This window comes from Parus major, chromosome 5 (assembly GCF_001522545.3).
Source record: "Parus major isolate Abel chromosome 5, Parus_major1.1, whole genome shotgun sequence".
NCBI classification, from domain to species: domain Eukaryota; kingdom Metazoa; phylum Chordata; class Aves; order Passeriformes; family Paridae; genus Parus; species Parus major.
The window spans coordinates 44,373,593-44,391,430 of NC_031774.1; the positions used below are offsets into that span (position 1 = coordinate 44,373,593).

The 17,838-nt window shown below is 37.7% G+C and overlaps 1 protein-coding gene across 1 annotated transcript in view; it reads right to left on the reverse strand.

The window, feature by feature from the left end:
* Positions 1-17,838, reverse strand: part of KCNK10 (potassium two pore domain channel subfamily K member 10) — a 55,973-nt gene that overhangs the window by 8,752 nt on the left and 29,383 nt on the right. The window contains exons 4-5 of the mRNA XM_015629582.3: positions 13,242-13,359; positions 10,430-10,590 (exon numbers count right to left, since the gene is read on the reverse strand). Of these exons, the coding sequence (XP_015485068.1) occupies positions 10,430-10,590; positions 13,242-13,359 (279 nt within the window). The remainder of the gene's footprint in view (positions 1-10,429; positions 10,591-13,241; positions 13,360-17,838) is intronic.

Genomic DNA, 17,838 nt, shown 5'->3' on the forward strand with positions numbered 1-17,838 from the left:
GATCCTTGCACTTAATATTTTATTTGTGTGTGAGCGCACTATTTTCTGTGTCTGGATGAATAGAAATAGCTCCATAAGATTAGTAATATAATGCCAAATATAAGACATGGAAGAAACTGCCAAGTAGCAAGAGAAAAAGCAAAACAAAAATATAAAATCGGAATAAATTCCTTATTGCCTCTTTTTCCAAAAAGCCATTTTGAGTATTTTGCTAAAACACCAAAGGACAATCCATCTTCTTTAAGAAGTATGAACACACATTCACAATGGCATGACTTCAGACTTATTGAAAGGAAAGTGAAAGGAAAAGAACAGATCACATGGATGTTACATATCCTACATTGTCACCCTTGCCTTTTGTCGTTGAGAATGAGGATTTAACTAAATTGACATCTATTTTCTAGTCTGAGCAAGGCAACTTGTTTACTTCTACTAAATACTTCAGTTTCCTGAAGTTATGCACAGTAATTCTTCCTCCAGTCCCCACATAGCAAAAATTAAAATGCATTTCAATATGAGTCAGAATTGTCTCATGAAAGAGACAGGAACAAAAATAATTGCCTTAAAATCAGTAAAAAATGTTCAGGACATCCCCTTGTCCATGAGTAATAAACTCAGCCAAGGGTTGTTGGTTTTTTTTAAGTAAAAATGGTAACAATGTTAATGAAATGATCTGTAGAAGGCTGGACTCATGGTTATTGTGCACCTTTGTCACTCACACAAAAGCAGAGCAGCTGAGGATACAAATGAAGGCAGAAAGCAATGGTGAAATCAGGAACAGCGTTTTTAGAGCTGCTGAAAAGAGCACCAAAGCAGGACTCAGAAAAATAATTACTTAATGAACAATAACACATGAAATGCAGGACAGACGTGAAAAGGGGGGTCTTTTTACAGTTAGGCATGCATTCAGAGGAAATTCACAGTACAGTCTAACTGCTAAAGATGAAAAAAATGCAAAGGCATAATTGTACTTACTAATGGAATATGTACATTGTAATAATGACATACTACAAAAATGTAATCAACTGCAGTGGTACACCAACCCATTAAATAAATAAATAAATAGATAAATAAAATAATCACTCTATATAACACTAAAGGTTGAGAAGTCTGAATAAGTTTAAACAAATTTATCTTTTAAACAATATTTTCAGCTTGGAGCCAAACATTATCAAATAGCTGAGCACGTTCTGCCAAGCTAAGAAATCATCTGAACCCATTTTGTGGCATGAACACAGAATTTTCTCTAAGTGTCATAAAGAAATAATAAGAAACCCCTTCCTCCAGGAAAGGTAGCTAATCTTATAGCTGTTCAAGTAAAATTAGAACACCTTTAAAAGAGATGTTTTCCTCTCTTTTTCTTTTTAAGTTTGTTTACCCACAAGTTCTTTCCACAGTGATGAAGCAGATAATTTGTAAAACATTCTTCAAATATAAATAAATTAGTGCCTGCTAATGAGACCAATTTAATTCCACCTAGAACTAATCTGTAAAACATCAAAGAAGTAATCTAAGAATCTAAGAACTGAGAGTTTTCTGTGAACCCATCAAGGTAATTTCCATTTTCCAATGACAGTGCTGATTTTACTCTTAAGATGGCTAAGTGCTAAACTGGCAACATTACTGATGGCATTTTGCTTACATGAATTCAAACAACCTACAGTCAATCTTCTCTAGTGCCAAGAAGGGTAAAGACAGACAGTAATGAGGGGAATTTATCAGTGGAATTTAGTTCTTATCCATCTTTTCCATCAATTACCGCAGCTTTGTTTTTTCCTCATTTCCTATTATATATACAGGGGTTTTAGTAACTTTGGTATTACCTAATAATTTCAGGATTTAAAATAAACCTTGAGTTTTTTCCTTTTTTTTCTCTCTCTGGCCCAATAGATCAAAGCCAGTGTTGTGGATTATTTTAAGTCTCCTGCTTTCCTCAGGTGAATTAACTGAGGTACAATTTTTCTGACCTGATGGCTGACAATAAAAGCACCAAACAGTGCTTTTAAGTTTGCAAACTGAGACCACAGGATTGATATATATTCCTATGAAAAAGGAGCATGAGGCATTAAGGAGGAAATCAAAAGAAGCTACAGACATTTATCAGACTAGAGTAAATGCTAAATATGTAGAACATATATATTTCCATGAACAGCATATTTCATATAAGCTTATTCCAAGATTCTGTAGTGTCACCTTGCATTTCATAGAAATCTTCCCCAGTATACAGTACTAGTAAACCAAAAATAGCACTGGAACACTTGCTGCTTCACAGTGAGTTCAGATGATTTTTCCATCTTCCAAACTCTTCCTTCTCTGAATTCCTGACAAATCTCCCCAAGGCTCTGGGCAAGCTGGCTACCTTTTTGGCTAGATGACCAATGGGAATTTTTTAGGGATAATGTAATATACCTGCATGGAAAATGCTGTCCTCACCTCTCCTAAAGGTTCTGTATTTTGGAGCAGAGAAAACACATTTCAAACAAAATACATTTCTTTAATATTTCTTTTGTTCCTTTCACTTACTCTTAACTTTGTGTCCTTCCCCATGCTGCCAGCTATTCTCAGAACAGATTGTCTCTGCCCATGCACTAATTAAACAGCTTGTCTTCTAAATCACTTTCTTCCGACCAAAATATTTTAACACTAGGAATGACAGTCTTTGTACTAAAGCCATAAACCAGAATATCACATATATCATCTGACAAACATTTGATATGTCCTTAGTCAAAATACGTTTGCAAAGCTAGTGTAGATGGAGCAGGCAGTCATAGGTTCATGCTGTTTGTCTTTCAGCTTAGCCAAATGCAAGCCAGTCCTGGTCCAGAGCCTGGCACACACCTCAACAGGTGGCCTGGCCCTTCTCAACAGGCTATGTGGAAAGACTGGCACAGCACTGGCTCACAGAGCTCCTTGGTCATCAGTGATTTGGTCACATCAACCTCCTTGCTGCCTGTAACAGTCACTGTGGATTTCATCTTAACTTGTTCCTTCGTGTCCAAAATGAGACTGAAACTAAATGTATTTTAAATATCAGTGACTTGGACATAACACCTAAGAACATTATAACAATGTTTTGTTCTTTGTTCTCTGACACTGCTGACTCCTGTCAACTCCAAGAGACCCACCTCAGGGCACTGCTGAACCACTGAAATGACATGGTGACACCTCTGGGAAAGCATGTTTAAGAAAGGGCAGGCATGCTGGACAGGCAGAAGACAATGAAACACAGAGAACAAAGGAATAACAAGGTCAGGTGAGTGGTAGCTTCTCCATGGCAATGCAGGTACTACAGGGTCTGCAGCCCTTGGAGGACCAGCAAAGGAACAGAGAAGAGTTAAGAACAGCAGAGAAACCACTGTGTACTGACCCAACCCCTGTGTCGTTTGCTGCTGCACCAGCAGGACTGAAAGTGACCCACAGTAACATGGGTGGAGGAGAGGTTTCTGCAGGGAAGTGAGCCTAGGAGTGAAGCAGAGCTTGCAAAATGGGGAAGAAAAGCATTTTAAATTTTTGTGAGGATTTTGTTTCCGAACATTCAACTCAGTAATAAAGTTTTTATGCTAATTGTCAATAAATTCATTTAAATTACACAAGTTTGTTTTGCCTGTGAGAGTAGACAGTAAGTGACTTTGTTGTCTTTATGTTGACCCACAAGATTTCTCAGAGAGCACTCTATTGTTCTTTCCATGTTCTCTCCATCATTGTAGGAAAGTGAGCAAACACCCATGCTTGCTGCCAGCCAGGAGCTACTCACCACACCGGTGAAGAAGACAACACTCCTTGAAAACAAGCAGCAGAGTTATTATATGTACTAAAATATAGATGGCATTTCAGACACCTCCATGATTTATGAAAAGGGGGTTGAACCATTCTACTAGTTATGGGCTTCCCCTACACTCTAACCTCTTGGTGCCTCAGTATTATTTTAGTTCTCATGTTTTATAAAGAATGCTGCTATAAGAAGGTGCAGAGTCCATCCTCTGCTTTTTAACTGTATTCAGTACCAGAGATATTAAAAGTCACATTTATTACTAAGCTTGGGAGGGACAATCCTGAACTCATACAAGACACAGGTCAGAGTAAAGAAAGATTTCTTCTTTTTTTTTAAACATCATTTTTCCCCCATAAAACTGCATTTCTGTGGGGTGTTTGTCTAGACCCAGATGGAATATGCAACAAGCTTCTCACAGAGCAGCAGCTTTCTCTAATGTCATTTCTGTAAATCTCTGTGCATGGATCTTGCTGCAGTCATAACGTGAGTATGAAAATACAGAAACACTGGCTCAGACATTTTCTAGGCTTGATATACCCCTTTCCCATCTTCTTCCTCTCACTAGAAAGCACACAAAGGGCTTTCTGATATGGACCCACTAATTTCTGCATGTTTCTTATTACAAAAATAAAAATGGCTGAGCTGTATTCCACCCAAGGGAAAAAAAAGAAGCAAAAAAACAAATTGAATAAGAAGAATCAAAGTATACATATGCTTTTTGCAAATACTGGAGCAGACAAAGGACAACAGAGGTTGATGGCATAGACTTAAGCAATTTCACAGAGGCTGAATTTGTAATGTGTTCCTCCTCCCTTCCCTCCTTCAACTCACATCTGAGTTACACCTATATTCCCCCACCAAGAGAGCACAAGAATGGGTTAATAACAATTGTTCCACATAGCTTCCCTGGACTTGAATGGATTTGATCTTGCCGTTCCTGGTATTACATACTCACCATCAGTGACCAGAGGATAAGAAAAAAATTAGCAAAATGTCTGTTACACTTAAATTGCTTTCCTTGAAGTGGAATAGCTGTAAGCATCACTAACTAAAAACTAACTAACTAACTAACTAACTAACTAACTAACTTAAATACCCAGTTAGAGGGCCTAAAATGTCAAAATCTGGGATCCATAGATGTTCTAATTAATTTTTAGTACTAGCTTACTGTCTTAGGTCTGTGCAGGAAAAGTTACTTTTCTGCAGCTCAAATATAATGGAAGGGATGAGTGATTCAAAGAATAAAGCAAACATATTCAAGACAGTGGTTTAAACTAAATTCAGAGACAAGTTTGGCTCTGGTTGATGAGGACCACCTGTAATGAAGTCACAACACTTACCACCAAGCCTACAAGAACCTCTGTTTAAACCCCACTCAGGGAAATATGACTCAAAAGGACCTTTAAGGCGTGACAGGCAAAAGAATAGATCATGAGCTGTGATTGTTCACATGCATTTGCTCTGGGTTTGTAAATCACCCTCCTGATCACTGATTTTTTATATTTCTTTATCATTCTTTTTTGGTGGAAAGAACTCAGCAAATTGTTAGGCTGAGGTCTGAACCCTGAACTTTCAGCTCATAAACCTTGTATAATTTTGGAATAATACTGTGAATGTGCAACAGTAGGTTGAATTTCACACCCTGTCCTGACAGCTCTGTCCAGAGACAGGATGCCAGCAGATGGCAGATGGATCACTGCATCAGACAGCTACTCTTTGGAAGTTGTTAAGTGAATATAATTTTTTTTTAATTTTACCTTTTTCCCTACAGAAAATCTCAGTGAATAACATTAGATTAAAAAAAGAAAAGATAAAGTATTAATATCCTGGTTTTTAGCAGCTGATGTAATAACACACTGATGCTGGCTAATAGTGCAATGTAATTAAACAAAATAAAAGAGATTGTCTTGAACAGAGTAAATCCATGAACAGAGGGGAGACTATAAAAAAAAGTCTGTATTTTTAAGTGCTCTTCCTCTACACAGTTACTGTCTTAATACTAAGTTGTTTCCCAGATTCTGTTTTTCATTCATTTTCAGGGAAGGAACTTGTACAAACAATTCCTGTCACTTCTGCAGAAAGAGATCAGAGAAGCCAAGTGAAAGAGTAGCTAGAGTTGATCAGGTGTATTCAGAAAGACAAACAATAAAGTTTAGGAATGGTAGAGATTTGACAGGCACTAAAAGAAAGCTTTCCACCAGCTCAATGGGACTACCCTTACTGTTATGTCAGCCCCATTACACATCTGTCAACTAAGAATTACTTTTCCTAGGACAATTCCAAGGTTAGGTGATGTGTACTGCTATCTTTCATAAAAATATTAAGTGTAGGCCACTTTCACAGCATGTCTCTGAAAACTAGAGCAAAACATGTTCTCTAAGCTGAAAACCTGAAAGAGAAGTAACAGATGTGTCTGTTCTGATAAGTCCCTGGCTCAATGAAGCACAAGTTGCTTACAGAGGCACAAATCAGTGTATTTCCAGTGGTGCAGCCTTGCCACCACTCATGTCTCTGGCTGCTTGCTCACACCCTATATTGCAATTCACAGTCTACCAGCTGTGTTGCCAGACCTGTCCTCTGTGTCCTGCTGGAAACCAGAGCAGTGAAAGCAGCAGCTGAGCTCAGGAGCTGATCACAGTGGCTCCACCTCAGAAGCCAGAAAATCCTGGAGTGCTCTCAGAAACATTGTGCCCAGGCTGAATTCCTGCATCTGTAATAAACTACAAGATAGGGGAAGATCACTCAGGTTATCCATCTACTTCTGGTGAGAATCCAAACATTCGTTCAAGGTTTGAAAAAAAACTACCCAAATTAGCCTATATTTAACTCATGATAATGGCAGCTGCTGTGTTCTGTAACAGTGTACTCTGCCTATGGAGTGCTTTCTATCTTTAGATGCTTGCACACACTGTGTGTACAGAGCAAGCCAAAATAATGAAGCTTTGTTCTACTGTTTATTATAGAAACATTCACAGGTTGTTCATAAGATCCCTCATGTATGTAAGAGAAAAATACTACTTTTATGGCATTATGTCACCTTGAAATTCATATTTCATTTCTGGTGTGTCTGGAAAGTTTCACTGGGTGACAATCTATTTATAAGAATTATCAACTTTTAAATTAAATTTTGAGTGTATATGTGCTTTTCTGAGGTGGTCTGGGAGGGCTGATACATCACTGGACCTAGAAATTGGATGCTTGTTACCAGTGTATATAGTGAACCTGGTGGCTTTGTACATACTCATTTTTCTGGGGAATCACACTTACATGCATGTAAAAACAGACTGGGAGACAGGCTCTGCCCTAGATTATTGAAGATGGAACATACAGGAATAACCAGGAGCTGAGAAGACAGAGCTTTTGTGGGGGAAGCTTTGGTTTACATCTCTGACCTGGTTGATGCTTATTTACTTGTACCAAATATAATCATTCCAGTAGGACAGATGGCATAAACTATTGGATTTATTTGGGATAGCATCATCCTGCCAGAGTCTCTGTTTCCTAAAATGGTACGTGAAAAGTTCTATTTTTTACAAAGCATTATTTTGCAATGAAATACCTCCAGCCCTACCTACTCATAAATGAGTAGATGTTTTCCTGGCTAGTTACACACTGGTATAATGGTAACATTTTGGATTAGAAGATGAGTGGTGGCATGTGCCCAGCTCTTCTGCTGAAATATTCTGTCAATACTGTTGGGTTAGTGTGTACTTGATAAGAGCAGATTTTTTTTCTCACTTTATGTAGTTCAAATTTTTCTTAAAAATCCCACAGAATGCATGGGCTGATTACTGCAGTAACTACATTTGAAATTCCTATGCTCTAATTTGTGGTGTTAATTAAGGTAGGTTTAGTAGGGCTCTGCACAGGTCATGTCAGAGGCAACAGAAATGCACTAGCTCAAGTCCTCTGGGAGGAATCCCCCTTCCATCTTTCCCGCTATGCCGAGGAATGCCAGAGGCAGGCTGTCCCTAGTGTGGCACGAGCTCCATGCTCACAGGTACACTGTTGGATGGAGCAAGAGGAGTTCCTGTTAGGAACTGCTTTGGGTGAAAGGATGACAGAGACAATAGAAAATTCTCTCCTTGTTGCCCACCAGTGTGTGCATACCACACCTAACCTAGCTTCAAAAATGATCCTAACCACAATGCACTGGACACATACAGAAGCAGAGTTCTGAGACATATCAACATGGAAATTTGATGCATTACACACATGCTAAGTTTCTTCCCATTCTTTCCACAAGCAACTGTCCCAAATTGTCTGTGAGGACAAATAATACAGGTAGCTAATTTGTACTCTCTCTAGAGCATTGATGCACCCCATGGCTTCTCAGCTACCTCTGGAAGATTTGTCAGGCACACCACCCAACATTTTATTAAGTTTTTCAGTGTCTTTTTAGACTATGTTTGTTCCTTTTAGTTTCTTGGTAGCTACACTCATAATTTTTATGTCCTCTCTTTAAAGATGGTAACAGGCTGTTTTACACCCACAAACATGCTGAATTTCAATTCATTTAGGAGACGGTTACGAAATAAGAGACAAGAGTTACACATTGAATTAAAATTTGCTCAGTGCTCAGTATTAAATCAAGAACTGTTACTCTACTTGAGGCTTCATCTGGTTAAGTCCTAACATTTATGAAGCCTAACAGTGTAAATACAATGCAATAATAAATTACATAGTAATTAAAATTATAATGATTACTATATTCTGCATATGCTAAATGCTATGTAAATAATCACTTAAAGTGAAACCACTGGTATGATTACCAGTTCCTAAGATGCATGTAAATTCTAAACTCTATTAGAAATATTTCAAATTGCCAAAACTCATTACAAAGAGTAACAAAAGAAATTATGTACAACCCTGTTAAACAAATCACAGAATAATAGATGTAATGGAATGTAATGGATTTATGACAATCAAAATAAAGGGAATAAACACACATCTTGGCTAAACAGGACCACAATCTCTAAATTCCTTTGGAAGCTGACAAAATACCAAGAAGGAAAACAAATACTTTGGATGGCTATAAGCAACAAGCAACTGCACTAACTGAAGAAAATGCAGGAATACTTTGAATACCAAAATAACTCACATTATGTGCTGAAGGGCTATATTTTGTACGAAACATTAGTATCAACATTCATCTGTGAATGTTAAAATACTTCAAGTAGCATATATACTATGCTTTAGCATGGAGGCTGGACTAGATGATGTCAAGACGTCCCTTCCAGCCCCAGTTATTCTGTGATTCTCTGATTATTTTAATCATAGACTATCATAGCAACAGTTTAATGGTCTTGTCCATGTCACTCAGAAATACAATACTCAGCTGACAATTAATCAAAGATTTTCTGACTCTCAATCCATATCGTGACTTCAAGATAGTAATTTTTCTTGAGCAGAAGCAGGCTGGAATGTTCAGAGATTCCACTGAAGTGAAGCAGGTGTAATAAAAAGGTAGACAAAAAATAAACTAGGGATGTTAGCTGCGTTTTTGCCAAATTGAACTGAGATAATTTTTAATAACATTATATTCATTAAATGAAAATATAACTCTTGAAGTGCTCTCCAGACAGGCATGTACATGCTTACTCACCCATAATCACTAGTCATCTTTTTCTACATTTATTCTGATATACTCTTTATGCCTGGTCTGGGACACCTAAAAGCCGTTCAATCAAAATAGAAAGTCCTCATTCTTCAGTCTAATACTTAATTACTTCCTTCCAAAAAAAAGTTACAACTAATTTGCTTTCACCTGTGGGAATGTTTTAGGAATAGATGTCTGTTAAACTAACCAGCTTGGGCAGCTTTTCATCCACTCCATCCCTGCAAAGACTTATCTTCAGTTATGCCACTTCCAAGGGAAGTATCACACAGGTCACCTCTAGAAGTTCTGCCTCAAAGAGAGAATACCTGAAGTGAACTATTAGCAAGTTAGCAAAACAGCATTTGCCAGGTCTGTGGCACTGCTTGTGAAAGAACTGCTTACAGCAATTCAGACTCAAAAACAGAGGGTACTGGCAACAAAAAGGGAAATTACATATGAGGAAGCCTACACAAAAATTTAGGGTAGGCAGGGCAGAGAATTATCATGATTTCAGCCAGTGGCACTACAGCAGTTTTTGTAGTAGAGTTGCAGATCTGCTCCAACACATCTGTCAACCTGCAGTGCAGACGTATCACTCAACTGTCTCCCAGTTCACACTCACAACAGCAACCCTGCTTTCCAAGTCTTTTAGGCTGTACCAATAACACAGCCATGACCTGCTTTACATCTCTGTTCCTTCAGGGAACAATTACCTTCTCTCTGTTTTCAGTGAAGAGATGTACATATCTAAAGTAACTTGTGGTGTTTTGAAGACTGTTTTACAACAATTCCTTGTAAGAAAACTAACTTAGGAGATACATTTCCCAGCAATACTATCAATAAGGAAATTCAGAGTTGGATCTATAAGTCCTGCATCATCATCTAGAGAAGTCAATGTTTCTCTCCACTGACTACAGAGATCCTTACAGACATTAACTATTATCTCAGCTAAACATGTAAATGTTTCATGGTGTCCAGCATGTAAAAAATGCAGCAAGTAATAGCAACAAAATTAAAAGCAGCTATAAAACACAAGAAAAAAGTGTCAGTGAACTTACTCTGAAAACCTTTTCCACCCTTGCAATACCCTTCCCAAAGATGGTTCCAAGTTGGTCTCCAATCCCAGCCAGCAAGAAGCCAAAGAGTGGAATCCCAAATAGGGCATACAAGATGCAGAAAACCTTGCCACCAACAGTGCTTGGGGCCATCTTGCCATATCCTGAAGAGAAAAACAATTGTCAGACTCTCAGAATTTATACACAGCTTTTCAGTAAACAAACTAATGGGTTTTAAAAAACTGCTCTTCCTCCAGGCATACCTCTGTTCCACCTATAATTCCAATTTATAGACTTTCAACAGCATGATGTAATTTCCAGGGCAAGTCACACTCTGTTATTCCTTTTTTTTTGAAGCCTCAGTTACCCATATTTTCTCTAGATTCAGTCTATCTAAAATTGCTGTTTGCTTAATTGATCTAGCTGATGTCATGGCATAAAAATCCCTCCACGCTGGCCTGGTGCCTGCATGCTGTTGCTCCTCTTGGTCTGTGCCAATGGTTTCCTGACAGGAGTGTGATTCACCTGACAAGGCTCATTCTTTCCTCAGCCCCTCATCACACTGACTAGTTATACTGCAGCCTCCAAACTGTACCCACACTATGCAAATCTGCCCATGAACTCTTGTTTCAGTAAGCATTATGACTCCAGGAGACACGGTATTTCTGCTGAAATGTTAAAGAGAAGAAAAAACAATTGTGACAGTAATATTTGCACCTTTTTATTTATGATCAGGTATTTTAATTGAAATGTCATAGACATTTTTTTTTTTAACTATACATAATTACTTAAATATTAAAAATCATCACATAATCACAAATCACTGATGCAATAAAGCATCCAGAGAGGAGGAAATGTATGAAAGTGTCAGGTCCTGTTCCTGTTGGGTTCACAACACTGGCACAGGATATATCTCTCTGTCATGGCATGCTGCAAGAATTATGCTGACACACAATAATGCATGTCTCATAACCTACTGTCCTTTTCACAGCTGGACCCATCATCCCAGATTTCTCCTAAAATTCCAAGAAATTTCGGGTTCCATGGGTCCCTGGACTGAGGTTGACCACATAACCTGCTGTGTTTCTGCCTAAAAGGAGCCCTAACAAGTCTCTGGTGGATAAACTAAAATAATTTTCATGCCCTGACACAATACACAGACTTTGTGCAGCCTATAAAAATCTCATTCATGGAGAATTTAAAACAAATAGGCAAAATAGGCAAATGGGCAAAAATACAAGGTCTTTTCCATAAGTTATTTAAATGGCAGATATCAATTAATATGCCTGCATAAACTATGCCTACAAAGTGGAATTTATTTAATGAGTAATTTAAAAGCTTGCCACTTGGGTCTGTTGTGTAAACAAATATTAAGGGAGGGTTTTCTTACATATGAATCAGAAATGTTTTCTTTCTTGCCACCCGCTGGTTTTATGCTACCATCAAAAATACATGGTAAGGTAGCTTAATATAGAGGAACACAGCTTGTGCATTCTATACAATCCCTGTTTCCCCCTCACTCTGACAGCAAAGAAAAGGCAGAGCCAAAGACACAGACTCTACTGCTAGAGATGATCACCACAGCAAGTCTTTTGACTGCCACAGGATTTTTTGTTGCTGTTGTTATTGTATTACCTGCATTAAAAACCTACAGAATTTAGTCAGATTCTCACACTTTATTGAAGGGTGATGTGATTACCAAGTTATTTGTCTGTACTGTCACCAGTGTGTGCATCAGAGCTGTAATGTGGAAAAGCACTTTATACAATATTTAAATCAGAATAATACTCATAGAAAACACAAATAAAAATCAACGATTTACCAGTGATTTCCAAATAATTAGATCTCTTGATCTGATTTTTATGACAGTACTGAAATCAAGCTTAAAATTATAAAACTACTGTATAATTGTCAGCAGATTAACTTTATCAACAATGTTATTGGATTATTTTCTTTTTCCTTCAGACTGCCTTCAGAAATCCAAGCTTGTTGAGCATTCCTCAAGAGAGGAACTGGCTCAGAGAGGAGAGATTAAAAACCTTAGCATATCTGAGGCCAACATTCAGAGATCAAATTCTAAATACATTGGACACAATACATGGGGAGAGAGATTATAAGGGCCTAAATAATGATCCTATTAAAATTAGTGGTTCAAAAAAAGTGAATGGAGTAGTTCAGCATACTCTTCATTTAACACAGAGAAATGTGTCAATAATTAAGGCCATGAATTCCAGAAAGTAAAGAAAGTGGGGTTTTTTACACAATGTGTCATTTGTGGAATTCCTTCCAATTGTTAATGAAAGCAAGTAAGAGTTTTAAAAGGGATGTAATAGTTATGAGACTATATTTCCAGTTAAATGAGAAGAATTGCTTCTATCAAACTTCAGAGCATAAGCCAAAATTAATTAATGTACTTAGGAAGAAAGTTACACTTCTGAGCAAATTCATCTATAATCTTAAAATCCAATTTAAATTCCCAAGAATTATAAAATATTTCATGTGGTACAGCTTCATGATCGTTTTAGTGAAAATTGAGACCATCTACATCTACATCACGAATAGGGTCATAAAGCATAACATCATAAGTGTTGCCTGTTTTCAGCTCAGCATTGCTATTCTACCCTAATAATGTAAACAGCTTCTGACACCTACCCAAAGACTCAGTGCCCTTGGCACATGCTGGAGTCATGTCTCCTGGTAACAGAGAAATATACTTCAGCTACTTTACTTCTTTGTTGTCTACCTTCCTCAAATAGATTTCATTATCCTTGTCTCAGTATGACTATGCATTTTAAAAAACAAACAATAAATATACCTATAGTTGTGATGACTGTTCCAGCAAAGAAAAAGGCACCTCCAAGGTCCCAATGACTGCTGTTGTTAGAAGAATTTCCGATGGGACTGACTCCTGCATTATCAGCATCAACAGCATGCTGCAAAGAAAATACAAAAAATCAGCATTATGCATGCCTTACTGTATCCTATGCAATTTGGTAAAGGGTCCAAAGGGAAATTTCTGGGACCATGGAAGCAGCTTCAATTTAAGTTTTTAATATGTGCTCAAAGTACAGTAACCTCTTCTGTACATGTAAGTCGAATATACGACTGAACTGAATATCCATTCAGGTAGAAGAAAGATACAATGCGTAAACAAATGACAAAAGGTAGAAAGCAATTGAGAAGTGGAGGACCAACACCACAAATTCGTCCATAAATATCATTCTTGTAGCAACTACAGCCAAAGGAAAATTTCCTCAATTGAACAGCTCATGTTAGAAGCAGCTAGAAAGGTGGTAAATACAAATAATGTCTGTGAAATCAACAGAAGCTAGTCAGCCAAGGATTTAAATTCCCAAACAATCAGTAATTGATTAAGTAATTTATATTTTATGATAACTAAATAAAAAAAATATTGGATATATACATATATATATATATACCCTGTTTGAAATTAACAAATAAGATACCTATGGAAACATCATAAAAAAACTTTGTGATCAGCTCAAAAGTTGCCACACTACACATGATCTCATATACACAAACACAGCAAGATACAGAGACTCCCAGACAGTGCTTGAATGAAGTATATTCTGGATAGAAGCTGAGATAGCTATACTTCCTGGTCACTATCCTGTGTCCCACTTATTACTGAATCAAATCAGGCAGACATATCAGCCTCCTGAATGTTTGTTGGGAATTTCTAAAAATGTACCATATTGTATCAAGGGACACACACATTCACTTTTCATTGCAGCCTCACAGTCCAAAGGAAGACAGAGTTGAATACATCAGCTTACAAAGCACAGAAATAAACCTCTTGTCAGCATCTGGTATAATCACCTGAATTACTCTAAACTGATTTTTGAGATGTCCTTCAGAATGTATTTTGCAGTTGGTTTTAGATCTCATGCAAGCTATTCCTCATCATAGAGAAATTCAGATCTCACTCTAGAAGAGCAGCTGAAATGACTGCCTTTCTCCCTTCCAAATGCTCTCGAGTCTAATTTCCATAAAACTGCACTGTAGAGAAACCGAGCTTCTCCTTTTCTGCCTCCTAACATTTCCAGCTTTTTGCTTTTCTCCCATTCTGCTCCAACCTCACTTCATGTTGCTGTTATCAGCTGCTCACACTATTGCCAGACCATCTCCTTCTCCTGTTATTTGTTCCTCCTCCTAAATAGTGCCACCAATCTTTAGCCTTGGTAGTTTCAGTGAACTTATTGCTGGGCTCAACAAGTGAAAGCGCTACCTCTTGCATCCTTTTTTCTTTGGCTTTGTCCAACATGGAATTCCCACCTATCAACACAGGTTTGACTTTTATTATTCCATTTCTTTAACTAGTTATTTTTTCTCTCTGATTTATGATCTATGAATTCTCATGGTGGTTTTCTATTTCACCTTTTCCTATACAGTCCATGTGCAAAGCAAGGTTAGCCTTCTATTTTACCATTGCCCCACTTCTTACCTGATCATGTCTGTGAGGTCTCTCTTGATCTTCTCCATAACTTCACATTCTCTTGTGGGTTTAGCATTGACTTTTAAACTCATCCATTTAACATCACTTCTCTCCCTAGCTTTCATGATACACTTTTTTCATCATTAATGTTTCCACCAATGGCTTATTAACCACAGTTTTTCTTTTCTTCCACTTCCATTTTTCTCACTCATTTTTTGTCTTTATTTCCAAGTGACTTCACGGTCATAAATGTTCCTCTACTGCTTTTTCAGCCTGGGCAAGTTTCAGCTAATCTGCTTCCCAGCTTTAGTTATTCATACCTCACAAAAAGGGAAAGGAGTGGGAGGAGAGGCGTATGGGCAAGAACAGAGACAGCTACATCTGAAGAGATCAGTAAGGGACAGCCCTTTTTAAAAGTACATCTACTACATGCCAGGCTAAGCTGATTGTGAAACAATAGCATGAGCAAGCTCCAGGCTGGACCGGTTTCACCTCATGTGGGCAGAAAGCCAGGGCTCCTCAGCACATGTCCATACCTCAAAAAATAAGGATATAGAGGACAGATGTGTTTTGGACCAAACCCATTGGGTTTTACAGCAATTGTACCAGTTGCTGGCATATTGCAGGTGGTGTGAAAGAGATCATTTGCTGGTTTCTGCAGAACAGCATAAATCAGCATAACAGACAGGTTGCCCATTTAAATAGGCCATGACACACTGTCAGCTACCCTGGTTACTTCTGCCAAGGAATGCTGTCTGCCCTCCCCTTGAGTGTGTGAATGTCAGCAAGCTAATTACACTTAAATCACACTTGAGTTTACACAGTTTAACAAGTCTTTCAGGGCCAAGCACTAACCCCTGAAGTGAAGGTGTATCCTGTTGCCTCAGATAGCTTTGAGATTCTCAGACTCCCTTATCATCCCAAACAAATTAATTTTTCTTTAAAGCTTCACTGACATCATTCATTTATAAATAACCAACTATTCCAATGCTGTCTTTTAATACATAGTATTTTGCATACAGCGATGGAGGACAAAAAGAGAGTGACAAAAAAAAAGCAGCTAGCAGCCTGCAGCTAACAGCAGTCAAACAACCAATTTCAGCTCATGCATGAGAAAAGGATGCCTTACTACTACCACCACAAGTCCACCTACACAGAACTATCCTGCTAGATGAAAACTGACACAAAATTCAAACAATTATACTATTACTGGCAAGACTCTCCAAGTTCACATAGACCACAAAATTTTACAAGTTTTTCATCGAAGCTTCAGATAGGCTTTTCAGCAATGACCTGAAGAGCTGCATCCTCAGGTTATCTCAGAGTAGGAAAAAAAGATAATTTCCAGTTTGCTAAACACAAGCCCCACATATTTAAGAAATTTTAAACTGGTAGTTTCAGCTACTTTTATAGTTGAAGTATTGTTGAAAGTAACAGGTCATGAAAGTACCCAAAGCTGTTTCACACTTGCTCCTTTCCTGATCCCTTTTTCCTTCTCCAGAGGAGCTACAAGCATGGTATACAAGTAAACAGTATTTTTTCAGTATAGCTTATTAATTGAAACTGTTTATTAACTGAAAGTTATTCTTTACTAAATAACTACCAACTTATGGTAATTTTTTTCTTTTGAAATGCCACCCATTTCAGGGAAGGCAATCATTTGAAATACCTCAAATGGCTGAAATTGTCTTTCTGGATGTGCAAGTAATGGATGTGTGTTCAAGCCAACAGACAGGTAGAAGTGAAGAGAATGACAAAACTACTGAAATTAATAAAATTACATGAAATTATTTGTTTTTTAAAACATGTATTTCTGATCACAACTTTCTGGTTTGCTCCCTATCATTTCATAGACATGCACTTTACTCTCGGCCCTTTGGTATCAGTACAGTCCTTCTGTAACAAAAGAGACGTGGCCCAGTGACATGGTCTGCATGAGACCAAAGGCAAACCTCAGAGCAGAAGCCCAGGATTTGTAGTGATACTGGGACAATTGAATCCTGTATTCCCAAAGAGAGTGGAACCAAACCACATCTCAGTCTGAAGTACACTTATTTTGTCAATTCCACTTGCATAAGCATCAAGATAGCTGGAAGCCAGTGCAGCTGATTAGGAGAGAGAAGCAAAATAGACTGTTTCTGGTTTCTCCATGAAGAAAGGTTTTTATCTGGTTCATTTGTTCACGTTTCTGTAATTTCTCCAGTTAGATCCCAAGTATGAAGAAGACATCTTTTTCAAGGGCAAGTGTAATATCCCTCTCAAGTGATGAGACAGTCAAAAAGGTACCTACCCTATGTGATATCAAGGATAGGAATTTGATAGGAAAAGAAAATTCTTGTCCTTTTTTTTCCTATCTCTATTAATTCCTTTCCACAGATCATTCTAATTCAATAATTATTACCTCCCTCTACAATTCTTTTTCCAAGCAGATTCCTATCAAGCATACAAAAAGTTGCTTCAATTGCCTTTCATGCTCTGATATTTCTCTGTAAGGATTATTAGGAGGCTTCTCATTAGCAAGAAGCTTTTAAAAACTAATTCTTTAATAACTTTTTTCCTATACTCCCTAACTCTCTACTTATTCTCACCACCCCTTATATGGTATATAGGGACCCTCATTATAAATTCACATTTATTCACTTTTCCACAACAGCATTTTCTAAGGACCAAGGAAAGCAATTTTTTTCAGATTTAATCAAAAGTAACAAGCTCTCAAAGCCCATTCCTTAAATATTTCTGCCTATCCCACAAAGGGCTTTAGGAACCAATCAGCCAGAAAGCGATCTACCTTCACTTAGAGTGATTTGATAGTCATGCATGCACTGTGTCTGAGGGTAGACCTACAGCATTCAATGAGTGATATGCACAGAGAACTAAGTACAAAAGGCTTAGCTCTCTGCAAAGGCATCAGCTAAGTTCTGGAAGCAGCACAGCTACGGGAAAGCTGCAGACTTGT